At 56.8% G+C, this 25977-nt stretch overlaps 1 protein-coding gene across 1 annotated transcript; it reads right to left on the bottom strand.

Moving 5' to 3' along the window:
* Nucleotides 1-2136: 2136 nt before the first annotated feature.
* Nucleotides 2137-15754, bottom strand: KCNJ4 (potassium inwardly rectifying channel subfamily J member 4). Its single transcript, XM_040233302.1, has 2 exons — nucleotides 15672-15754; nucleotides 2137-4274 (listed from the first exon to the last, which is right to left on the bottom strand). Exon 2 carries the CDS (start codon nucleotides 4233-4235, stop codon nucleotides 2901-2903), a length of 1335 nt encoding a protein of 444 aa, XP_040089236.1. The 5' UTR covers nucleotides 4236-4274; nucleotides 15672-15754; the 3' UTR covers nucleotides 2137-2900.
* Between the last annotated feature and the right edge of the window lie 10223 nt (nucleotides 15755-25977).

The following is a 25977-nucleotide window of genomic DNA, read 5'->3' as shown; positions in this document are numbered from 1 at the left end:
CTGGATGGGAGGCCCACTTAGGGTGGACTGCACACTCTGTCCCCCTGTCCTTATGGGTGGAGGGCAGGACAACCTCTACCCTGTGGAAGGTACCCGAGTCTGAGGTCCTCTTTAGCTACTGCCGGCTGCCCTGGGCGCCAGAGCATCACTGAAATGAAGCAGGCAGGAGGGGATGAGGTCAGGGAGTCCTCCCACGGGCCTGCAGGGCTGGAGGGAGGGATGTCACTGGGGTTGGGGAGCAAGGCCCTGGGGTGCGGCCACCTAGGGCCCTTCTGAGAACATGGGCAGGCGAGCAGCCGCACTTGTGTCTGGCTGAGTGGCCCCTTCAAGGCCCCCAAAGATCACGGGTGCACTCTGGGAAATCTGGATAGGGACAAAGGAGGAAGAGAGGAAGCCCCTTCCACCCTCTCTTAGCCTCGACCTCAGGAAGAATGGGAGTGAAGGGGAAGCTGGCCCCGGGGGGCTCTGACAGTTCTCACCTTGGTTCAGACCAGCCCCTTAGTTCTCTGGGCCTCCATTTCCTCTCTGAGACCAAATCCTTGTCCCACTTGCCTGAAAGGTCTTATGCAAATAATAAGAGACAGTGAGATGAGTTGTTGGGCGCTTGGCCCCCTTTTCTAGGAAAGAAGCCTCAGGTTAATTTCTTAAACTTAAAGTACGCAGAATGCACCATGATTTACCCAAATGGCCAGCATGAAATGTGGGGCTTCACAAAGCAGCCAACGGCACTGGATAGCAGCTGAGCCTGCCTCCAGGTTCCCATCTGTGTATGGGATTCCTGGGAACAAGGAGGGTGCCCTCTGCTTCCTTGTACCCTGAATGTTGGGTACACAGTTGGCACATACAATAGACTTAGAGCTGGAAAGAACCCCCGACTCAAAGGTTCTGGGACAGACTAGCAAGGATGACCACAGGGCCACCTGCTGTGTATGCCTTTTGCCAAGGGACGTGACCACGTTCCCAGAGGATGGAGTCAACTTCCTGCCCTTTGAACCGTGACCTGGATTAGCGAATAAAATGCCATGGAAGTGACGTTATACAAGTTCAAGGTTAGACTCAAGAGACCTTGCAGCTGCTGCCTTCACCCTCTTCGACTGCTGCCCCAAGACTCCGTGAAGTGATCTGCTGTAGCCTGTTGGAGGAGGAGAGGCCAGTGGAGGAGAAACGAGGCCCCCAGGCCAGCAGTGAGACCTACTGCCCGACATGCGAGTGAGTGAGGACCTTATGGCCTGGCTGACCTCCACGCTAAGCAAGGCTGCTGGAGTGGCCCATAGAAACAGGTGAGGAGCTCCCGCCAGCCCACCCACACTACCTCAGGAAGAATAAACCAGTGTTGTCTACGTTTAGGGCGGCCTGTTACACAGACAAGCTAACTGAAGCCTGAAGAAGGGAAGAGACCCACCCAAGGCCCCACAGTGAGGAGAGACCAAGTCCAACTATGACCACGTCTCCCAGCTGCCCTGAGAGCCCTTCCCACCGCAGTGTCCTGAAGTCAAGCTCATCAGCCCAGCCCCGTGTGTGTGTGTGTATTTGCGAGGGTGTAAACCAAGTGGGCCCTTGCCAATTTTCCCTGAGTTACAAAGGGCTGGCTGACATCCACACAGGATGTCCTTGAAAGGAGGTATGGTTCATTCCATTCTACGGAGAGTGAAACTGAGGCCAGGAGTTGCTGGGCAACTTGCTGACAGCCACACAGCTTGTTAATAGCAAAGGTCCGACTCAAACCCACTGAGACCTTCTATGCCCATTTAGGACCCTTTCCACTGGCTCCCAGAAAGGAGACCAGCAGGTGATAAAGTTCTCTCCAAGGGTTGGTCTCTCAGAAAAGGGCACACACATATACAACCATACAACACACACATACATACTCCACACACATATAAAATACACATGCCACACCACACACATACACACACATACATTTACACCATACACACATACATACCATACACAAATACATATCACACATACACACCACACACACACACACACACCATGCACACACACACACACTCATATAACACATAGAGCACACACATACATACCACACTCACATGCACTTCACACACAGACACACATCATGCTGGTCTCTCTCTGTCCCTCTTTCTCTCTGTCTCTTCTTCCCAACCCTCCATCTTCAACCAGCCCACCCCTAGTGGACCATATACTTTATTAAAAATATATAGTTACAAACTCCATTGTCAATCTGGCCTGGGCCTATGGGCCCAGAGGGACCGCAGGGAGGGACGGCCCTTATCCTGCTCCTTGGGGTCCCACTTCTACACCCAAACCCAACACTATCCAGGGGCCAAGACAGCTGGCTCTAAGGGCTTCGAGGGACAGCCAGCTGGGTGGGGAGGGGGCGGGGTGCCCAGAGAGGGCCTGCACCGCCTGGTCCTGCGGGCACACATGGCAGAAGGTGGATTCGGTGCCTCCATCTTTCCATTTATAGATATTTACAAAAGAAAGTCATGAGCAACAGACCACAGTCATGCAGAAGAAACGCACCCCCCTCCCACCCTCCCAAACTAGCCAGTGGCCCACCCCAGAACCACAAGATGCCCACCCCCCAACAGTCCAGGCGCCTTCCCCAAGGTTCTGAGAGCAAAGGGGGAATGTCCTTGAAGGGTCGGTGGGGAAAGGGTGGGGGGTCTGGGGTTCCTGAGCTCGCTAGTGGGTAGGTGCTGAGGAATTGGGCCGACCAGACAAAGGGTGTTCTGGCCCTTTCCCAGGCCTGGGTTCTGGAGTCAGTAGGAAGGGCTGTCCCAGTCTTTGAAGCCCCCACGTCCCTCCAGAAGGTCCGGAGCCAGGGTAAGTTCTGTCCTGAGTGTGGAGGGGGTGTCCTGGCAGCACACCCCCTAGCGAGGCTCCTGCGGGAAGCAAGAGGGCGGGCTCGGAGGTCAGATGGCAGACTCCCTGCGGTAGGAGATGTTGTCCAGCGGGAGGGTGGCTTGCATGCGCTCCAGATCCAGGTGGCTGCCAAACTCCAGCATCCGGATGATGCCCGCCTCCTCCTTGGAGCCTGCCTCCAGGCCCAGGCCCGCAGCCACGGCGGCAGCGGCCGCAGCCTCCTCCTCCATCTCCTCTTCCTCCTGGCTCATGAGGGCCAGCTCGTTCTCGTAGCAGAAGGCACTGGGCGGGGGCGGCGGGGCGGGCAGCACGGTGATCTTGCTCTCCTGCAGCTCCCGGGCGGAGCAGCAGGGCGTGCCGGCCACCTCGTAGGTCTTGTGGAAGCGCGAGTAGTCCACCTTGTAGTGGCTCTTCTCCTCGAAGACCACGGGCTCGAAGCGGTGGCCCCACAGGATCTCGCTGGCCAGGTAGGAGCTGCGGGCCTGGGTGGTCATGGCCGTGGCCTCCACCATACCCTCCAGGATGACCACGATCTCGAAGTCCTCCGACTCCAGCTCCTCCTTGCCCATGCCGTAGAGCGGGCTGTCCTCGTCGATCTCGTGGACAATGATGATGGGTGAGACCAGGAAGATGCGGTCCAGGCCAATGTCGTAGCCCACGTTGAGGTCCCGCTGGTCCAGCGGCAGGTACTCGCCCTCCTGGGTCATGTAGGGCTTGATGAGCTGGGCCCGCACGTGCGCCTCCACGATGTGACTCTTGCGTAGGTTGCCCACGCGCCACATGAGGCAGAGCTTGCCGTCGCGCACCGAGATGACGGCGTGGTGGCTGAACAGCAACGTCTGCGCCCGCTTCTTGGGCCGGGCCATCTTGGCCATGATGGTGCCAATCATGAAGGAGTCGATGACACAGCCCACGATAGACTGGACCACCACGGCGATGACAGCCAGCGGGCACTCCTCCGTCACGCACCGGAACCCGTAGCCGATGGTCGTCTGCGTCTCCACTGAGAAGAGGAAAGCGCCCAGGAAGCCATTCACGTGCATAATGCAGGGCTTGGGGGCCCCCGGCGCCGCCCCACCGCCTCCCGCAGGGGCCCCCGCCGCGGCCCCCGCAGGGCCGGCCTCCAGGTCACCGTGGAAGAAGGCGATGCACCAGAAGAGGAGGCCGAAAAAGAGCCAGGAGGCGAGGAAGGCCGCGGAGAAGATCATGAGCATGTAGCGCCAGCGCGTGTCCACGCAGGTGGTGAAGATGTCCGCCATGTAGCGCTGCGACTTGTTGCTCAGGTTGGCGAAGTAGACGTTGCATTGGCCGTTCTTTTTGACGAAGCGGTTGCGGCGTTTCCGCCGGGGCACGTGGGCCTGCCCGTTGCGGCTGTGCCCGTGCATGTCCTGAAGACGGCGTGGTCACCTGGGAAGACGCAGGGCCTGCAGGGGAGAAGCCAGACACATGAGGTGCCAGGGAGCGAGTGGGTACTGTGGGGGATGGCTCTCCAAATGCCCCCAGGGACCCAGGTTCTAGGGTGGCAAGGAACCTGCCCAAAGATGCCCAGGAGGGGAAAAGCGAGGACTAGGACCCAAGGTTTCCTTCACCCCTCGGGCAGAATGTTCAGATGGTTCTGACAGCAGCGAGGAAGTGCCTCTGTGGCCAGCCCAGCTCCCAGGGTTGGGGCCTGCTGGACCAGTAGCTGAGGCCACTGGGATTCAGGTCCGAGTCCCAGCCCCTCATGCTGTACCCTCTGCCCATCATCCCGCCGCCAGAACCTCCTTTGATTGCTCTTCCCTTTCCTTCCAGGAGCTTCCAGACGCCCATCTCGGCACCACCCCCCACCGATCATCTCACTGGCCCTGAACAGAGGCTGTTGTGAATGCTCTGGGCCCTGCTCCCCTCCCTGTGTTCAGCCTCTGCCCTTTGGGTCTCTTGAGGGCTGGACATTGCCTTGTGCTGTCCAGTTCAGCAGCCACTGGCCACCTGTGCCTCTTACATTCAGTTAAAATGAAATAAAACGTCAGCATCAGTTCGCCAGTTGCACTAGCCACATTTCAAGGGCTCTGTAGCCACGTGTGGCTACTGGCTACCATGCCGGACAGAGCAGGTTCAGGACAGTCCCCTCAGTGCAGAAGGTTCTGCTGGGTAGCACTGGGACCCACAGCCCCACATCAGTTCCTGTCCTGTCCCCAGACTTGTCAGGAGCTGCGGTGGATGAAGACTCCGAAGTGGCGGTCAAGACGGAAGGAAGGGGAGCTCTGAGTTTTGACCCCTGGGTAGGCATCCCTATTTCATATCACAGGTGAGGGAATGGGGGGCTTAGAGAGGAAAAGTGATCTATCTAAGGCCACAGAGCAGGTAAGGGGGGTCCAGATCCAGGAGTGTCTAACTCTTCAGCCCGCAGGTGCTGTCATTATCACTGAGTTTACTGTGTGGAGACCCGGGGCGGGGTTAGAGGGAGGAGGGAAGCAGACATACTACTACTACCTGGCTATGTTTATAACTGCAGACAACTCATTTCTCCTCTCTGAGCTTCAGTTTCCTCATCTGTAAAATGGGGATGAAAACCCTGCCTCACAGGAACCCAAGGAGACTGTAGGTGCTCTGTGAAAGCCAGTGCCTCCTGCCTTCCTTCCCGTTTCCCAGGGAGCAGGAGGAAGCTGGTGAGAGGTAGGATTTGCCTGTCAGCGTCCCCAGCTGTTTCAGTGGAGGCGGCCTCTCACCGTGCTGGGTGGCGGGTGTACCAGCTGGGCCCATGGAGGGTAGATGCCCCCATCACCCCTGGCTTCCATGGGGCCCCAAGAGAGAGGGATGGTGCTGTCCAGGGCCCCAGCTGGCTGGCAGAGCCGGGGCTGGGCCCAGGCCCGGGTTCCTAGTAGCGTTTTGGCCCAGAATTATATAAGGCTGGAAGTTTCTATTTTCTGTTCTATTCTTCTTCCTGATCTAATTGTGCATCTGTGGCAATGTTTATACACTCCCCGGTTCAGGACAACTCGGTTGCCGCAGCAACCGGTGCGCGCCAACGCTGTAATTTAGAGATCAACGGCTTCAGCGCCTGCCTCTTCCCAGGAGAAACTCCCTCTCTCAGCCCAGGGAGAGCGAGCCCTGCCCCCCCTCCTCCCCCACGGTCACCCCACCCTGACTCTGGGTTCATCTCCCTTTCCCCCTTAAAATGAGCCCCCTGGATCCACCCAGTCCTGAAGTCCTAGATCCACCATGTAACTTGGGCAAGTTACTTGACGGCTCTGAACCTCAGTTTCTTCATCTGGAAAATGGGACCAGTGAGACCCATGGGTCTGAAGATCTAACAGGTAATGAATGGGGGTGGGCAATGCCGGTCCTTAAGAGGTCCTGGTTTTAGCTGGGAGTCAGGCCTTCTCTGCTACCTCCCCTAGCATCCCAATGGCCAGGGCTCCAGGTGGTAGTTCCAAGGGATTGGGGGCCAGATGTACCTTCTAGGCTATAAATGGCTTTGAGGGAAGTCTTCCTTCACTAAATATGCCCCCTTTCCCTTTGTCTCATCATCGCCAATGCTTCCATGAGCACCACAGAAAGAACCAGAGCCCAAAGGAAGGGTTTCAAGATGAGTGATTTCAAGACCCTCATTTTGGGGTTTGCCTGGTGGCTCAGTGGTAAAGAATCCACCTGCCAGTGTAGGAAACTCAGGTTCGATCCTTGGTCCAGGAAGATCCCACACGCCTCGGAGCAACTAAGCCCGTGCACCACGACTACTGAGCTGGGCTCTAGAGCCCAGAAACCGCAACTACCGAGCCCTCGCAGCACAACTACTGAGGCCCATGCACCCTGGAGCCCACGCTCTGCAACAAGGGAAGCCACTGCAAGGAGAAGCTGAGCCCTGCAACTAGAAGTAGCCCCTGCTCATCACAGCTAGAGAAAAGCTGGGCAGCGGGCGGCAATGTAGACTTAGCACAGCAACCCCACCCCCCCAAAAAAAAAACAACCAAGACCCTCATTTTACACCTGAGGCCAAGGAAGCTCAGAGCTGGGATGAACTTGCTAAGGGTCCCAGAGCAGCTGGGCCAGCCCTGGGTGATCACCTCAATCCCACTCCTGGAAGCTCAAGGTGCTCCTGGAAAGAGGAGCTTCCTCCCTGGAGGGGGTTGGGGTAGGGTGTAGGGTGTGGGAAGAGAGGGCCCCAGTCCAGCCAGGCAGGCCCTAGACCCAGTGGCCGCGGCTTTGCAGGATAGAAATAGAGGGGACAGAGAGCAGTGACTTGGGCTTTGGTGGCTGAAGATGGTGGGGCCCAGAGAGAGGGAGAGCCCTGCCCAAGGCCACAGCAGGGCCCGCGGAGCTGCGGGACTTGTCTGCTGCCCAAAGGGACTGGCCCTGACCTTGGGGATTCCTCTGGTGCTGCAGGACAGGGTTCTCCACGGCGCTCCCCGCACCAGCGATGCCGGCTGTTTCCCATCCCTGAGTGGAAGTGACAGGAGTCTCAGCCAAGCCCCAGGAAGAGGCTCCGCATGTCCCTGACCCCATGCTCTCCACCCTCTACACTCACACCCTCCACTTCAACGCAGCCCCAGCCTCGCCCTCTAATCAGCCCCGCCCCATCGGCCCCGCCCTCCCATCAGCTCCGCTCTCCCGTCAGCCTGGTCCTCCAGCCTCAGCCCCACACGGTAGCCAGGTGGAGACTCTCATCTCCAGGCCCCGTGCCTCCTCTCTCGGTCACAGGACCCCATTTCCCGAGCCCCTGCCCTAGGCCAGGCCCTGGGCCACCCCCGCCGGGTGCATCAGCTCGGGATCAGAAACGTCCACTCCTGGGAGGCTGGGAAAGCAGACACCGAGAGCAGGTGCTGTCCCTAGGCCCGTCACCCTCCACCTCGGGGATCCGGCGTGTGGCGCGTGCCCTTGAAGAACCTGGGCTGGTGAGAGGCCCAGCCCCTCGTCTGCAGTGACCCTTCCAGATACACCGCTGCCCCGTCACCGCAGCCCCTGCAGGAGCGCGGGTCGGGGTTGGAGGCGGGGCTGCGCTGTGCTGCCGGCACCAGGATCACCGCAAAGCGAGGAGTCCGACGCTCGGCGAGGGCCCGCGGATCACTGCGGCCAGAAGATGGCCAGCTTTTCTGTCCCTCGCTTGTCACACGGATCTTCCTGGCGAAGGCACATGGGCCCGAGGGAAAAAGTATGAAAGAGAAAGGGCCACAGACGACGGGAGAGAGGCGACGGGCATTGGCAATTGGGTACCACCCCCCTCCGAATATAGATACTTTATTAAAAGAGACAGCAAGAGAGCCCTGGCTATTCAGTGCCTGCACCATGGCTACAGTTAAGTACTTTTCTGGAAGGCAGGGAGCTGGTCTTACCCGCTTGCACCGAATGTGCCTCATGAGCAAGCACTGGAGAACAGGGTTTCCAGGATGGGGGCCCTAAGGGCTGGCCCCCTGGCTGCCTCCCTGGGTGACCTGGGACAAGCCCATCCCCTTCCTGCTGGGTGCTTCCTGCTGTTCCTGTCCTTTATTCTGAGTGCAGCCTGCAACATCTTTCGTGGTGAAAGTTCTTGCTTTGGGGGAAATGATGGGTATGGGAGATGCTGGTTGCTTTTTTTTAAATGTAATGTCCTTTCTTGGCAAAGTGGAGCATTGACAATGCTGTACAAGTTACTTTATGTGGGCGGGGGGGGGGTGGTTAATTTCGATATGCTGTGAACATCTGGAATCTAGACAACTAGGGAAACTGAGGCTGAGAGCAGGGCTGCAGCACGCGAGTTGGCAGCTGGCAGACACTTGAGCCTCTGGGAGGGAGTGAAGGTGACCAGCAGGGTTGTCAGCTTGCTCTCCTGCCCCTTCCTAGGGAGTTAAGGAGGGCTGGACCCTGCCTGCCAGGGTGTCTGGAGGGGCAGGAGGACCAGCCCGCCCCATGTCCTCTTAGGCTTTACTTATGATTTTATGACACTGAACGCTCCCTCCTTGCCCACAACTCCTTTTGCAAAAAAAAAAAAAAAAGAGAGAAACTACTAAAGTGGCAACAGCTCCTGCAGGCTCCAGCAGCTCAGGCAGGCTGTGGGGTGAGTCTCCCCACAAGCACCCTGCCCCTCGTGGGAGTCACAGTGGTGTCCGCACATCTCAGCGTGGGCCCTGCTGAACCTGCCATCCCTCTCAGTGGCTGCCCTCAGAGAAGGAACACTCTGGAAGTGCCAGCTCTATGCCAGGCGCTGCCTGGTCTCTCTCGCTGAAGCATCACTGCAACTCTTTGTTAATTTAACAAGTATTTATTAAGCACCTACCACAGCAACAAGCAGGGTTATTATTTCTCTTCCCAGCTGAAGAATCACAGGCTGGGGGTGGGGTGGGGATGGGGGAGTAGAGATGGGGTCACACAGCAGATGAGGCAAAACCAGGATTCTGACTCAGGCCCGCTGGCTCCAGGCCCCGGCTCACCCTGATTCCCAGCCTCTGGCCTTCTCTCCACCTCTCATGATGCCCTATGCAACCCAGACCCCCTGGTGCCTCTCCCTGGCCCTCCAAGCTCAGCCCGAGCGCCCCCTCTTCTCTGAAGTCTTCCGAGGCTGCACTGCCAGCTGCCAGCCCTGCTTTCTTGCAGCCCCTTGGCCGTCACTCAACTTCTCTTCAACTGTATGGAAGCATGAGCTGGTTAAAGCCTCACATTTGGGGCTTTAACCAGCACGTTAGGCTCTTGGGCTCAGTTCTCCTTCTAGCATATCCTCTGTGAACCTCAGTTTGCTCATCTGCAAAATGAACATGGTGCTAACAATGCCTGCTGCTGCTGCTGCTAAGTCACTTCAGTCATGTCTGACTCTGTGCGACCCCAAAGACAGGAGCCCACCAGGCTCCCCTGTCCCTGGGGTTCTCCAGGCAAGAACACTGGAATGGGTTGCCATTGCCTTCTCCAATGCATGAAAGTGAAAAGTGAAAGTGAAGTCGCTCAGTTGTGTCTGACTTTTAGCGACCCCATGGACTGCAGCCTACCAGGCTCCTCCATCCATGGGATTTTCCAGGCAAGAGTACTGGAGTAGGGTGTCCTCGCCTTCTCCGAGCAATGCCTACCTCACCTATATAATAGAAACATCGGCTGAGGGGTCAACAGGGCATTGCAGGTAAAACGCAAAGAATGAGATGAGATGAAAATGATGATGACGAGGATGAGGTAAGAACTCTGGCCTGGAAGACCAGAAACCCAGCTTCAAGACCCAGCTCCACCACTAACTGTTCCAGCCAGGGGCTCCTTCTCTCCATCTATAAGATGGGGGACCTTAATAGCTCTCCAGCAGGGGAGTGGGGAAGAAGGAAGTGGAATGAAAGAAGGGCCCAGCACAGTGTCTGTAATTAGGCAGGCGATGAGGTGGGTGCTTCTGAGTCTAAGCAGCCTCCCCCTGCCATGAGCCCTTCGTGGGCCTGGACGGGAGACTGACTCTTCTCCAGAGGGCGAACCCACAAGGCAATGTGGGTGGTGCAGGGCCAGGATGGGAGGTATAATTTCCCTGAGGGAGGTGGGAGAAATTAACTCCACTGTCCCATTTCCCAGCCCTCTGAGGAGCACAGGGCCTCCCTCTACCCCAGCTCTGACTGAGGCCTCTCAGGCCTGGACTATCTGGTTGAGGGATGGGGGGATCGTCCTTTAATCATATACACCCAGGGATTTGGAGGAGGAAAAAGACTTAATGCAGGCAGCTGAGCTCAGTGCCTCCAAGAGTAAGAGGCAGCTGGGGATGGCAGCCATGAGGGTGTCCCATCCTGCCCACGGCTCTCTGCGGGCCTCTGTCCCGCTCTGCAGGCCCCCTAAGAGGTTGAACTACCTTCTCTTGATGATTCTCGAGATCCCACACCTTCCCCCTCCCAGGGAAGTGACTCTGACTCTGGAGTCTCTGTGCCATTTTCTGACTGTGTGACCTTGGGCAAGTTACTTAACCTCTCTGGTCCCTGCGAGCCACATCCTTAGGTGGGACGAATAGTATGCCTCACTGAGGAGTAAATGGGATCATGCACAGGTGCCAAGCACAGAGTAAGAGGTTGATAAGTGATACAAACAGTTCTTTCCTGAAACTCCATCCCTGGATTTCAGATGTCCTGCCCTGCAGCCCACCCTGCACCATCACGTGGCCCCATCCAACTTTTCTTCCACCAGCACAAGGGAGCAGGTGAATAAGAGCAGTGGCCTCAGACTCTCACAGAGCTGGGCAAGAGGCAGGCTCAGTCCTGTCTGGCACCAGCAGGATCCTTGACCTCTAAGCTTCAGTGTCTTTATTTGCAAAGGAACATAGTAACGCCTACCTTGCAGGGTGGTGTCCTGAGGGCCAGAAGCAGATTGTCAACTGTCATAAAAGTGCAGGCCACACTGTGGGGACTCAAGAAATGCTCTTCCTCCCCGACACCTTCTTTGGTACCCCTAAATCCCCCTGCACGCACAGTCCCTCCCCCACTGGGCACGGTGTGACGGAGCAAAATCCACACAGAGCAGTTAGTATGCACTTGCTCTGGGCGGGCACTGTTCTGAGTGCTTTACGCTGATCAATTCCTGCCGTCCTCACCGTGACCTCAGAGGAAGTTTCCATTTTCAGCCCTACTTTATTTATTTATTTATTTATTTTTGGGCTACACCTCGTGGCTTGTGAGCTCTTAGTTCCCCGACTAGGAATCAAATGTGTCCCCTGCAGTGAAAGTGTGATTCCTAACCACTGGGCCACCAGGAAACTCTCTGTCCCTGCTTTAGAAGTAAGAAAACCAAGGCACAGAAAGGTTCCTCAAGTTGCTGAAGGTCACACAGCTCACAAGTGGTAGAGCCAGGATTTGGGCCCAAGCAGTTGATGCCAGCGCACATTCGTTAGACAGTCTGCTCTCCTGGCCTTGGAGTAATGCTGTCACATCCAAAGTCTCTTCCACTTAGTAAGCATTTTTCACGCCTGCCCTTCTACGTGCCGAGTTCCGTCCAGTTCAGTCTTGTTGGGAAAGGAGAAACTGGGTCAGAGGGCAAGTTGGAGCCAAGCTCTGGGTCCCTGACTTCAGGCCTGGCCAGGTCTGAGCAGTGTGGGGCCAACTGGCTCATTCTTCCAGCTCTGCACCTCACCTCTCCCTCCAACCATTTAGCCCCCCAGTGAGCAGGTTCAGAAAGCGAATTCCCCCAAATGTCCAGCTGGGCCTTCCAGTCATGGCCAAGTGGCAGGAGGATCCAACAGCCCGGCTCTAACCTGCAGGGATGCCCTCTGCTGAACTGCCGAGGCCTGGCCCCTTCCATGACTGATAGCGGCTCCCTACCCACAAAGGAACCCTTTCTGTTGGCCAGACAGTCCCACCAAAGAGGCCCCTCAAACACTTTTGTCCTCTTCCTTACAGGAATTTGAAGGCGGATCCCCAAAGGCTTCTCTTTCCCAGAACAACCTCAGCTCCCTCACTAGTGGGGGAGCCAAGGCCTTGCTGTGGCTTCTAGGGACCCTCTCTGCTGCGTGCTCATCCCTCAAGGGCACTCACTCCTACTGCACACTTGCCTTGGGTCAGGCACTGGCGTGGACTCACCCAGCTTCTACGTAACACATAACAAGCATTTGCCTGGGTGGCAGCCATGGATTGAAGCGAGCTGCTTGAAGGAAAAGTATGGGGCAATGTGAGAAAGAAGACAACGGGCCCTGCTTTGATGCAGGTCCCTGAAGGCCTCGTTGAGAAAATGACGTTTAAAACTGAGACCTGAGGAGTAGGTAGATGCCAAGACAATATGAAGAGTTGTGTATCTGTGTGAAAGATGGGTGTAGAACATTCCAGAAAGAGAATCTGCAGTAAGACCAGAGAGCAGGAGTGAAGTGAGCCAGAGGGAGGAGAGCTGCCCCAGAGGAGGCCCCGGGGAGTGGGGCGCAGGGTTGTGGAATTCACCCTCGTGGTTACGGGAAACGGCAGGCGGTCAGGTTCTGCCTGGTTTGATCCTTTAAACTTTCACATGACATCTTTAAGGCAACTAGGGCTAAGCAGTCATTATAATAGACCCTTGTGTATCCACCACTGGGCTTCAGGAAAAAAACATCCTCAATATGGCCCCAGTGGCACCCCTGCCCTTGTCTGGCCTCAGAGGCCACCGCTGCCCGAGCGTGCCCGCTTACTAGGGGATGAGATGTGCCAGGATGCTGTGTGGGGCACAGTGGAAGCTGGAGGTCGGCAAGAGGGCTACTGCTGCTGCCCAGGCGGGTGATGATGGGCGGCTTGGAGCTGCTAGGGTGGTGGCAGTGTTGCTCAAGAGAAGTAAGCAGACTGGGGACACATTCTGGACAAAGAGCCCCCAGGCTGTGGGGGTGGGCTACGTGGAGGGCAGGGAAGATGGGTGTCAGGAACAGGTGATGGTGAGATGCTGAAAGAGGACCAGGTCTAAGGAGCAACAGTTCCCAGTGTGCAGTGGCCTTGGAATGGCCACATGGGGAAGTCCAGGAGACTCTTCTGACGGGCACGCCTCGGGGAGGTTGTAAGGTGTGAGAGTGGATGAGATGTCCTAGGCAGGAATGCTGGATGAGAAGAGAGTGGGGCTTGAGACCCAGCCCCGAGCATCTCCTGCATGTCAGTGAGAACCCGGCTCAGCAGATGGAGGCCAAGAGGCAGACGGAGGGGAATGTGAGGACAGCGGGGCCCCTGAAGCCGGGAGAAGGGGAGAGGTGAACAGAGTTGACCAGTTGACCAGCCCAGCCCACCAAAGCCAGTGGCTCCACCTGCCTTCCCCACTAGGATACATTCTCTCTCCCCAGACACAAACAGGTGAAGACTCCTCATGGGCAGAGGAGAAGGCAAGGTGCTGGGCAAGCTTGGGGAGGAGGGGAAGGCAGGGGGGAGGAGGGGAAGGCAGGGGGCAGGAGCAGAGGTGACTTTAGGACAGCCCACGACTGCCCTCCCCACCCCAGCCGGGATGTGGATGGAGATCCTGGCCAGCCCCTCCCCCATTGTCCCCAGGACCAGCCCTTTCCCCATTGTCCCATTTTTGGCTGCTCAGCAAACACATCTCCAGGAGCGGGCTGGGCAGGTAGGTCTCTCAGACTTGGGGGAGTCAGGGCTGATGCCCCTGGCTCACCCAGGATTCCCCGGATTCTCCACAGGGTTCACAGGCCAAACCTGAGAAGAGGTGTATGCAGCGGGGGTGGGTCAGGGGATCAGAGTTGAGTGCCGGGGTAATTCAGCAGAGGCCACCCCGGGTGGCTTCGGAGAGCCACAGGACTGCCTGCGACAGTTGTGTGGGCTCCTGGGACCCGGGCCTGCAGACAGTCCTGCACTCGAGGAGCCAGGTGCCGGGTGTGCCCGGCCCAGACTGGAAGCAGCCCAAACAGGATGGCGCGCCATGTAGCCAGGAAAAAAGGAGGGGGAGGCCGGTCAGGAGCCGTGTGGGTCTCTAAGATGTGTTTTTAAGTGAAAAAAAAAGGCAACCGTGGGGAACACTGAGTATAGTATCTACCATTTGTACAAAAAAGGAGAGGGAGGAAATTTACAGATACACATATTTGCTCATCTGGGCTTGTCTGTGGATGGGGACCCAGGAAACTGGTGACACGGGCTGCCTCCGGGGAGGGGAAGCAGGTGGCTGGGGAAGGGGTGGGAGGAGGAACTCTCACTGTATTCCCGTTTGTGTCTTTTTAATTTTAGAACCATTTGAATGTATCACCTACAACAACAAAAAAAAGACACAGAAAACTTTCAAATTACTGTGCACATATGTGTAGAAGGGTCATAGCATTCATAAGGTCCTCAAAAGGGACTGTGATCCTGGAAGGGGAGAGAACAAACACGACTTAGGTGCTGACTGGCCGTGGAAAAATGTCTTAACCTCTCTGAATTGCTTCCATAAAAAGGGGAGGGATTACGCCCACTTCACAGGCATGTTGCAAAGATGAAAAGTGACCTTGGAGGGTAACGCGTTATCAGCTGTGCATAGACGCTTCTTGAAGGGGATGACTTGTTATCCAGCTCTCTCTACAGCCCCTCCAAGACTCCTATGAGCCCACGGTCCTCCCAGCGGTTCTCACGGAGGCCGCTGGCTCGCCCCTGCCCCCCTCCTTGAGTCTTCCAGGTCGAGGGCCTCTCTCTGGGTCACCCCTCTCCCAGCCTCTCTGTTCAGAACCCACTCAGTGTCCAGGCTCAGCCTCCACTCAAGATACCACCTGGCCCCGATCGCCCTCCCAAGACAAGCAGATTTAACTCCTGCTCTGGGGTCAGAAGGCATCTAAGAGGCATCGTGAACCCAGCACAGCCAAGATGGGAGGATCGCCCTTCCCCTGACTTCCCCATCTCACTCTGTGACCTCCTGGGGGCCGCTCAGGCATCACACCTTCAACCCTCCTCAAACCCAAGCATCAGGATAACATCACAATAACCAACATTAGTGTTTACTCTCCCTGGAGAAGGAAACCACGGACAGAGGAGCCTGGTGGACTGCAGTCCCTGGGGTCGCAAAGAGTTGGACACGACTGAGCGATTAAAACGAGTGTTTACTCTGGGCCAAGCCCTGGAGGCTCCTTTGACCCTCATGACATCCCAGAGTTGGGTGCTGTTATTTTTATTCCCCACCGTCCCTCCCGGAGTTCAGGAGCTGCCCCCAGTGGGTGAACGGAGACACTGAGACCTGGACTCGGGCCCCACGCTGAGTCCATCCAGCCTGCAGCACCCTCCCTGCAGCCAGCCACACCCCTGCCGGCAACTCCGTGTCTCCGCACGGGCTGAGGACCCACGTCATGCCTGAGCGCGGAGCTCGGCTTCTCACTGAGTCCTCCTGCCCTCTGACCTCCCCTCTCCGCTTCCACCCTGACCCCTCAGCCACGCAGGCCCTCCTTCTTGCCCCTCTGGGTCTGTACGCTGGCCATCCCTTTTGGATAAGATCCTCCGAGACTCCCCGGTTCGTACCTTCCTACCGTTCCAGTCTTGACTCAAAGGCTGCCTCCTCCGAGAGGTCCCCCAGGTGCTCTCCGTCTGCGTCCTGATCTTCCACACAGCGTTTGTCTGATCCAAACCTATCTCACCCGCAATCTCTGCAAGTGCTGAGGGACCTCCACCCTCGGCTTCACCCCGAACCCCAGTGCCTGGCACACGGGGACACTTTATAAACATCCGACGACTGCCAAAACCAAGATAATTTCAGCTTGTCATAATTCCCGTAAAGGACCTACGGAGGGTGATGTGACAGAACGTGACCAGGAGGAGCTATTTTTGTCACCAGAGTCAGGGGAACCTCTCAGTGGAGGTGGCCTCTGAGCGGAGACCAGAAGGAGAGCTTCTGCGGTGCTGGAGCGGGGCAGGATGTCTGGGGCCTTGGGCCTGCACCTCACGCTCTCATGGAGCACTGGCTTCTTTGCAGGTGTCCCCAGGTGTCCTCCCAGTGGGGTGCCCAAGGTCCTAGGCCCAGAAGAAAAGCTCCAAGAACAGGAGGGGGCAGTGGTGGTGTGGGCTACAGGCAGGGCCAGCAGGAGAAAGTGGTAGACAGGCCTCGGAAGGGCCAGAGACAGTGGTAGGAACAGTCCTGCTCATCCACGGCCACGAGGGACTGTTGCTATCAGAATGCCTACTATGTGCAGGCAAAGAGCTACAAGCTCACCGTCATCTTTGACCATCTGAGCGGGCTCCTGATGCCAGACTCTGACTCCATTTATTCATTCCTTCATCACCCTAAAAACACGCTGAGCTGGAATGGCAACTGCCCTCATGCCTGATGCTAAAGCTGAAGCTCCAATACTTTGGCCACCAGATATAAGAGCCAGCTCATTGGAAAAGACCTTGATGCTGGGAAAGATTTAAGGCAGGAGAAGGGGACAACAGAGGATGAGACGGTTGGATGGCATCACCGACTCAATGGACCTGAGTTTGAGCAAATTCTGGGAGATGGTGAAGGATGGGGAAGGCTGGTGTGCTGCAGTCCATGGGGTCACAAAGAGTCGGACACGACTTAGTGACTCAACAACTGCCTGGTGTGTGTCCAACACTGTCCAGTGCTTTCCCTCAGAGAGCACTCTGTAAATTATTGTGGAATGAATAAGCATTTATTGAGCACCTACTGTGTGCGGGGAGAAAAAATGAATACGACAGCACTCTGCTTTGCTGACTCCTGTGTACAACTATCTGCAGACAGGAGGAAAGGGTCCTCATGGCCAGAGGGCTTAGAGAGAAGGTCCCCAGAAAGACATGGAGCAAAAGACATTCCCCAAAGGGGAGTCAGGGCTGGGAGGGGCAGCAAGTGGGACCTAGGCCTCAGGGTGGGATGATTAACCAGGAGGCTCAGGGGCCTGGAGCTAAGTGGGCAAAGACAGAGGGGTCTGAGGAGAGAAAAGCAGCAATTCTTGGCACTTACATTCTCAGAAACCAAACATCCCAGAAAAAAAAAATCTGGACACTCAAGCCTCTCTCAGTGGCACCTCCAAGATTTCTACACAGAGGAGAAGCTTTCCAACTTTCTGATCAAGACCCAGAGTGAAAGCGAACATACTGTACTTGTTATACAATATGGTCCATATATTTTAAAAGCTGAAATAGGAGCCTCACCCTATTCACTCAGCCAGTAAAGAGTCTGACTGCAATGCAGGAGACCTAAGTTCGATCCCTGGGTCAGGATGGTCCCCTGGAGAAGGAAATGGCAACCCACTCCGCTGTTCTTGCCTGGAGAATCCCATGCACAGAGGAGCCTGGCGGGCTACAGTCTATGGGGTCGAAAGAGTCGGACAAGACTGAGTGACTTGCACGCACAGGAGCATCACAAAGTAATATTTGCCCTCACATATAAGTGTTTGAAATTTTTTTATTTCATTAAAAAAAAATAAGTAGTGGACCCACAAACTCAATTTCACAACCATTAATGGGTCAGGACGTGGACACAGGTTGAAAAGCACACACCTTCGTGGTGCTTAGGAGCTGTGAAGAGTTTGAGATGGGATCTAGAGCTTATCTTGAAACTGTGAGTGACCATTCTTGGATTGTGGGCTTTTGTGGGGGGACAACTGTGGGGTGAGTTGTTGGAGGCCAAGGGGGAATATTTGGACAAGACTGTCAGATCCTCAGGGTCATAGGACCACCACGCTGTGGCCCAGACAGGAGGGACTTCAGGTTCTGGGTCCAATCCCTTCCCCGGTTCTGGGCTAGAACCCACTGATGTCCCCTACAACAGATGCCAGAGCAGTTGCTTGCCCACCTCCCATGATAGGGATCTCAGCCGCTTCTCAGCAGCTCACTCGAGTGTGGGGAGTGAGGCTGTGCCAAGCTATTAAGGCAGCTGATGACTGGAAGTCCTTCCCAGGGCTGACTGTTCTCGCTGTCCCCTGGCCTGTTATCTCAGGGATTCGGGCCAGCTTGAGCACGAGGCTATGGCCTGCTCTCTGCCCCACTCGGGTCCCTCTCCTCCCTGTGGCCTGGCTCCTGCCCTGTGTCTCCGGGGTGGCCCTGGGGCCCAGCTAGAGAGAGGCTCCTTCCAAGGTCAGCTGGCCTCAGGATCTGCAGCTGCACAGCCCAGCGCTGGTGCTCAGCCAGCCCTGCACCCCCACCCAGCAGGTCTGGAGGGCTTAGCGGAGAGGTCAGGTGCCAACACTCAACACGGCCAGAGCAGCAGAGCCTGAAGGTGATGGCTGAGGACCTGGAAGTTTGCCAAGAGTGGCCACTGAGTGGGCGGGACACACAGAAGCCTGTGTCCACAACAGGCCAGGTTATACTCCCAGGCTCACGAGATCTCCCTGGAGACCCGCAGGCGCAGGGGCACTAGCCCACCCAACGAGTCAGGGGATGGAGGCTCGGAGGGGTGGAAAGGCTGCTGAAGGCCACACAGCCTCTCCGGGGTACAGTTGGACTTAAACCCAGATTTTCTGTCCCTCACCCACAGGGACAACGGAAGCCAAAGGAGTGCAGCCTCACGGGGAGCAGGGGAGAGCTGGTCTGCCTCTGGGAGGGGAACAGGCTGGAGTCCTCAGGCCCCAGGGTCAGAGCCAAGGCAACAGGGCCAGGCAGGTAGCAATTAGCTGAACCTTCCAGACACAAGTGGGCTGCCCCAGGAGGTGGGGAGCTCCCCCTGAAAAGGGTGCAGGGGGCTCTGATGCCCATGGGTGAGTGACTGCAGCCGTGTCTGCCCCCTCCACGTCACCCACAGCAGGGTCCCTCTAACTCTGGGCCTCCCACCTCCCTTGGGTGGCCTCATGGAGTTCCCAAATTTCTGACTCCCATCCCATCTGTGCCCCAGGCTGAGTGGCACCTTAGCTCTTCCAGGCTGGGGATGGAGGGCTAAATTTCTCAGGGCTGCAGTGGGAGAAGGGAGGCTCCAACAGGAATGTGGGGTGGGGGTTAAAGAGGAGTTGCCGGGTTGGGTGGGGAAGAGACTTCACTGGGGCATCCCAGAAGCCAGACGGTAAAACTTGGTGCCGATTCTGCCTCCGAGACAAGGTTGGGTGAACGCCCCTCGGGAGGCCTCAATCTCCCCATCAGTAAAATGGGATCAGCCCCTCATGGTGGACATAGGCCCTCCTCCTTGGCCTCTCTAAGGTCCTCTCCTATCCTAGTAGCCTGGGTGGGGCTGGGTGGGCACAAGAACAGATGGGGTAGCAAAAGGAAAAAGCCAGGCTCTCCTCACCCAACTCCATCACCATAGGTTGTCCCTTTACACAGAGGAGCAAAGAGAGGTTCCCAGGGGATGTTGACCTGGTGAATGTCACTGGGAATAAGTAAGTGATCCAATCCAGGCCTACCTGACTTGGGCAAACTTCTTCACTCAGCTGCACCCACTGTGACAAGGGGGGCTACTGCCCCTGCCCTTCTCTCCCACCTAGAGGTTTTCCCAGGAGATCAGCTCATCCCCCACGTAGATACTGGGAGCATCTCACGAGACAGGGTGTGTCGGCAGCCCTAGGAGGGGAGAGGCAAAGGAATCAGAAGGAGTCCTGCGCTCTGGTCCAGCCCCAACTCTGTCACCCTTGCTGTGTGACCTTGGGCAAATCACTGTGGTCTCTGGGCTCCCAGCAGAGTGCTAGAGAAACAACAGACACAGGAGCAGGCCAAGGCTTCAGGGTAAAGGTGAGGAGGGTGGCCTCCATTGTCCAGGGGCTGTTTCTGCCCAGCTCCACCCATACTCCACCACATCTTGCCCCTGCCCTCCTGAAGTCCCTCAGACCCCACACCAGGCCCACCCAAGCAGGCCTAGACCCAAGCTGCTGGGTGATGGGTCACCACGGCAACGCTGACTCCCCACACAGCTCCAGCTGGGGTCTGGACCACCAGGGCCTACCTTTATTGGTAGCCCCGCTCCTTGACCTGTCAGTGCCCCTCATGGATGCCTCCCCCTGCTCATGGGCCAGATGTTCCAGCATCTGGAGTAGGGCTGGTCAATGACTGGCCAGGTAGCCACAGGCGCAGGGTGGGGAGGGGATGGGCACAAGGAGAGGAAGGAGAGCCCTGGCTGGATGGGGTGCACCGTCTTTCCCTCAGGGGGCCAAATGGAGGGGTGAAGGATGCCTAGAACTGGGGCTGGGTGCATTCCCAGCAGGACAAACAACACATGGCTCTTTCTACCTGTCGGACCTGGAGCAGACTCTTCCTTCTCACTGAGCCTCAGTTTTCTCATCTGGGAAGTGGGAGTGATGGCCTTCACAGGGTGCTACGGAGGATTAAGTGAGATCACAAACATAAAGTTCAGTGTAGAGCCTGGCACATCGGACCGTGTCCCACTCCTGCAACTGGACCTCTGGGAAAACCTCTGTCACCCCAGCTGCCATCCATCAGAGCCGTTCACATGTATGAGTGTGTGAGTGAACAGATGTGAGTGTGTGCAAGCATGTGAGAGAAATTGTGTGATAGTGGGCCAGAGAGCTCAGGAGTTAGAGGGGGTGTATGTGAGTTGGGATGAGACTGGGGAAACATGGGTGGGGGCCCCGGGGGCTGCACCCCAGCACTCCTCCCACCCGTTTGTCTGGTCTATGAGTCCTGAACAGAAGCAGTGGTCTGGGAGCCTGGCAAACCCCTTCGGTTTCAAACCGGTGTCTGGTCGCTTTCCATTTGTGTCCAGTCGGCCCCTCCCCCTCGCGGAACCTTAGTTTCCGGGTCTGTGAACAGACAGAATCATCGAAGCCCAAGTCAGGTTCAACATGGGGACCAGACGGCGGGCTGGGCTGCGGGGGCAGAACTGGCCCAGGCCTTTGGGAATGAGGCGGGGCCGGGGGGTGGGGGGCGGTGAGGAGGGAGACCCAGAGCTCGCTGGAGCGTGAGCTCTCCCGCCCCCTGGCTGCACCCCACCCACCACCCCGGCAGTCCCTTGCGCGCGCTCTAGATCGCGCGCACGCGCGCGCGCGCGCGCGCGCGTGTGACTCAAGGTCTATTCATAGCTGAGCTCCACCAGCTGCAGCGTCACAAGCAGAGGGGCCTCAGCCCATATTATTATTTCAATTACCATCTGAATTAAAAGTTTGAGCAGCGATCAGCCCACGTAGCGAGGAGAAGAGGGAGCAGGAGAAAAATAAAGATGAAAAAGAGAAGAAGGGCTGTGCTCCGAGATTTCCCCCCCACACACACACACACACTCCAAGGAGGACTGAGTCTCTGAGGAGGCTTAAAGGTTATGCCAAGCCCCAGGATTCCTGCCTGCCCCTCGCCCGGGGCCCAGGGTCCTCGTGGGAATGGGAGGAGCGTTTCTAGAGGACAGCCCAACCACAGCTACTTTGTGGACACAGATCACTCAGTCCAGACTCTTCACACGGATGGGCACAGCAAGCTCAGAGAGGGTGAGGAACTGATCTAAGGTCACACAGGGCGCCACACCCACGGCTCCTGGCTCCAAGACCCTCTCTCTCACCAGACAGGCCCCTTCCACGGTTTCGCTAGACCTCGCGTGTTGTATGACACCGACGGCTGTGGGCGGCCCTAGGGCAGGACCAGGGAGGACTGAGGTGGGCCTGACATCCCCACTGGTTTCTCTTCCTGCTCCCTCCTCCCTGTTCCCAAGGCTGGCTCCCCTAGCCCAGAACCACGCACGCAGCTCTCTGCCAAATCACCCGCAGTCTGCACCCCTAGCCCCAGACTTCACTCCACCATCAGCCCAAAGACCCCTCCTTGCCACCAGTGCAGGGGACAGAGCCCTGGCCCAAATCTAACTGTCCAGTCACCTTTGGGCAGGCCATTTGCTGTCTCTGAGCCTCCGTCTTCCCCTTTGTAAAATGAGTTTTCCTCCTAGGCGCATGTCTATTTCTCTGTCTTCAGAACGGAGCCCTCAGAGGATCTCTGAGGGGGTGTCATATTGTGGGGGCGACACGCCATCTCTTGCCAAGCCCCAGCCCAGGGGAGGGACATTTTCCAATCTTCCTCAAGGAAGTCCCAGGGACAGCCCCAGAGAATTGGACTGGCCCGCACTCAAATCCAGGCTCCTCCACTTCCCTGCTGTGTGACCTTGGACAAATCACAGAGACTCTCTGAGCCGTGGCTCCCCCATCTGTAACACGGGGACCTCAGCTCGACATTGTGGGGTTGCTGGGAGGGTTAAATGAGAAGGCTTTTTACAAAGGCTCCTAGCTTGATGTCTGGTGCGACGCCGTTTCTTTCTGGAAGCTGGTAAGTGACGGGGCTGCCTCCCAGCCCCTCCTAGGGACAGCAGAGACCCTGGAGATCTTGGAGATGAGGATGTTATCAACCTCACCCAAAAAGCAGGAGTCACCAGCTCAGGACCCTGGCAGGTACTCATCTGGTTCTGTCTGAATAGCTCCCGGAATGAAGAGCTCACTACTTCACAAAATATCCACAGAAGCACCTCCAGCTCTGGGAATCTTCTAGAAGGGGCCAGAATCTTCCATCTTAACCCCCAATCCAGCCTGTCTCTGATGGAGACTGCCTGAAACTGCCTTGAAAATGAGTCTGAAAGACAGCTCTTCAAATAGACTACACAAGGGATGGGATTAATGGTCAGGGAAGGTGGGGGTGGGACAGCCAAGAAGCAGGGAGGGAGGAGGGAGGGACCAAGGGTCTCTTAGAGCTCCTCAGAGCTCCTGGGTTCTGTCTGGGCTGGGCTCAGCCTTCCACAGGAGGCGTGTGCCTGTCTGTCTCTCTGCTTGCAGCTGGGGCTGGGAGCCAGAAGCTCTGGGTTCAGGCCCTAGATCTGCTTCTTCCAACCCCAAACCATTACTGTGACCGGGGTGGGGCGGGTCTAATTCCCTCTCTGGGCTTAAGTTTTCACTTTTGCAAAATAAATAAATAAATAAGATCATCAGATCAGTGATGTAAGTGCCAACCCTTCTGTCTGAATTGAAACCTTGTCTTGTCAGTGGCTGCTCAGCTTGCACCCCACCTCCAGGCTGGCGTTCCAGGAGCCAAGGGGTCTCCGAGTGTCTGGTTTCAAGCTAGAGACCTTGTCTCTTCCCCCATGCTCCTCTTTTGTGTCTAGTACCTTTTTCACATCTAGTGCTTTTGAGGGCTCTATCAGCCAGCCCTATTTTACAGGTGAGGAGATGGAGGCCTAGGGAAGTGAAGTCACTTGCTCAAGGTCACAGAGAGCCGAAGTTCAGAACTCCAACTCTGTGACCAAGAGAGCAGCAGGACTCAAGGGCATCTGTTTTCAGGAGAGTCACCAAGATCTCGAATGGCCAACTGTTCTCTATCCAGATGTAGGCTTTGCCCAGGGTGGTTGTGTCAGGGGGCTGCCCAAGGTCACACAGGCCAAGCAATGACAGATTGGGGTCCAGAACCCAGGCTCCCTGCCTCCCGGGCCTCACCCTGCCAGGGGGACAGCAACACGGTCTGACCTCCTGCCCTGTCCAGGGATCGCCACGATTAGACCCTCATCCTGCCTCGAGGCCTGACTTGGCGGCTTCCAGAAGCCCTCAACACCTGAGACTGAGGGGGAAGAGTAAGCAGGAAGACAGGAAAGAAAGTTGAGGGTTGGCCGCTTGCCCCCAGCCCTCTGTCCCTCCCTCTCCTTCTCTCCTCGTGCAGGGGGAGCGGCGCTGATGTAATGCACTCAGCTTTGGTCCCGGTGCCAATCTCAGAAGAGAGACGACAGATTGCGTGAGCCAAATTTGGCATCCTAGGGGGAGAGGCATGAAAAGTGGAGATGTGGAGGAGAGGAGCGAGGAGCCTGGGAGGTGTGGGAGAAGGCCCCCTGCCCAGCAGACCCCCAAATGCCTCCCTCCTTCAACTCCGGCCCCCTCCTCCTCCCCAGCTCAACCTGGGCTCGGGGCCTCCCCTCCTCACTCTGAGAGGCCAGCCTGGCTGCTCCCCGGACCCTCCAGGCCCGGTGCTGCTGGTCCTGCCCGCCCCCCCACCCCCTCACAACACACTGCTCCAGCTCCATTTCCCACCGCCGCTAGTCTCCTGGTTACCATGTTGCTGGTTGTCATGTCGCTTACATGTCCTCGTGACTCAGTGGTCCCCGCAGAGGGGCCCCCTCCTCCTCACACCCCCCACAGCACACGCCCCCGCCTCCCCCAGATCCACATTAAGAACCAGCCCGCCCTGTAAGCCTACACGGTTCCTCCTCCCCTTCCCTCTTAGATCCTAAGCTGAGAAATTTTTTCACAGCATCTCCTGAAGCGACTTCATTCTCAGCTCTGCAAATGTCTGTTAAGAACCTACTATGCTCTGGGCTTGTGTCCGCTGCTTCCCGAGACCTGACATTGTCTATAAATCACTCAGCAACCCAGTGAAGGCAGTACCATCAGTACCACTCTCCAGGTGGAGAAACTGAGGTTCAGAGAGGTCAAGCGAGAGACCCAAGGTCACCCAGCAGAAATTCAAGGCCAGCTCTGTCTATTTCGAGTCACCCCCAAAACTTTTTATGGGAGAAAAGCTTCTCATTCAAGGGTAACCCAAAGGTTCCTGAGAACTAGCTCTCAAACCCCAAGTCCCTCCTCTAATTCTGAACACTACTCTTCTTGGTCAGCCCTTTTCCAGGCCATATTCCCCTCTCCTCATTAGCTCTCATCTTCCCAAAGGTAAAAGGAATCCTCACTCCCAACTGCTCAGTGCATTCCCCAGCCTGTGAACAGCTCTCAGCTCATGTGAGCCAAGGCCCCCCCACCCCGACTTGGAGGTCAGTGGGACACGCAGTGGTGTCCTCATTCCACAGATACGGAGGCTGAGGGTCAGGGAGAAGAGGGACTTGTCCACCGTGCTGGCTCCTCAGCTAGCTGAGCTGATTTCTAGGAGCCTGAATGGAGGATATACAAGGCCCACTGCCTGGCATGGAAAACCCCAGAGAAAGCCCATCCTCTTGGTGGAGAACAGAGTAGAATGTTCTAGGTTCAGCCTTCCGATTTGGCTATGGGTCAGCTCAACAGCCAATAGCCTTGGCTCCTGCCATGTTGCACCTCAGCCCTTACCCCACCGCTGTCTTCTAAATTTTGTTCCCTTCATCCTTGCCCAAGCTGGGACCACAGTTTGACTCTCAGGCCTCCAAATACTGCTAAGGGCTCCCCCAAATCTGAAAGCCCTGGAGGTCACAAGACTGGATGTGGGGGAGAAGCAGAATAGACATTTTACACACACACATGCACACACACTCAGCGGTCCGGCTCCTCTCTGAACCTTGCATGGATGGCTCTTGGGCCTGCCTCTCTTAGTTCCCCAATACCTCAACATGCTTCTTGACACTCTACTGCTCTTGAGGCCCTCGCCTGCCAACTTAGCCAGGCTACCCTCCACCTGTCTCTCCCCCACCCCAACCCCTCCCCCTGGTAGAGCCTGGGCTCTGGGGACAGAAGTGTGATGGAGATGCTGGTGCGGGGAACGCTGGACACTGTCGCAGTTGCAGGGAAGTTTCCCTACTCCAGGGCTCATTCAGACCTCTCTTTCCTGGGGGTTCTCTGTCTGGACAGGGAAAAGCAGTCTAGCCTTTCTCCACAGCCTGCCTCCCACACTGTGAAACATGAACTGCCTTCTTCCCTGGATACCCGTCCACCCACCCTAGGGTCTTGGGGTCCAAAGTAGGTACTCAAAACACAAGTGGGATTTTGTTCAAGCAGGGCCCTTTGCCAACAGGCTGCAGTTGGGGAGATGAAAAGGAGACGGACCCTTACCCCCTCCCCCCTTGCCACAAGTCACCTGCCTCGAAACTCCTCCAACCCAGTGTGACAACTGGAGGTGGGTGGAGGCAGGGAAAGGTCATGGCCGGGACAGGAGGTCAAGGCGCCTTTCCCTCACCTCTACCCCCGTTTTCTGGCAGAAACCCAGACCTCGATGCTTCCGACGACGACGGATAGAGGACAAAACT

The sequence above is a fragment of the Oryx dammah genome, unplaced genomic scaffold, assembly GCF_014754425.2.
Source record: "Oryx dammah isolate SB20612 unplaced genomic scaffold, SCBI_Odam_1.1 HiC_scaffold_29, whole genome shotgun sequence".
NCBI lineage: Eukaryota > Metazoa > Chordata > Mammalia > Artiodactyla > Bovidae > Oryx > Oryx dammah.
The sequence above is the reverse complement of the archived record's forward strand: the minus strand, read 5'-3'. Positions and strand labels throughout refer to the sequence as shown.

Coding starts and splice junctions, on each gene's coding strand:
- KCNJ4 (XM_040233302.1), bottom strand. CDS start 4,235: ATGCACGGGCACAGCCGCAACGGGCAGGCCCACGTGCCCCGGCGGAAA.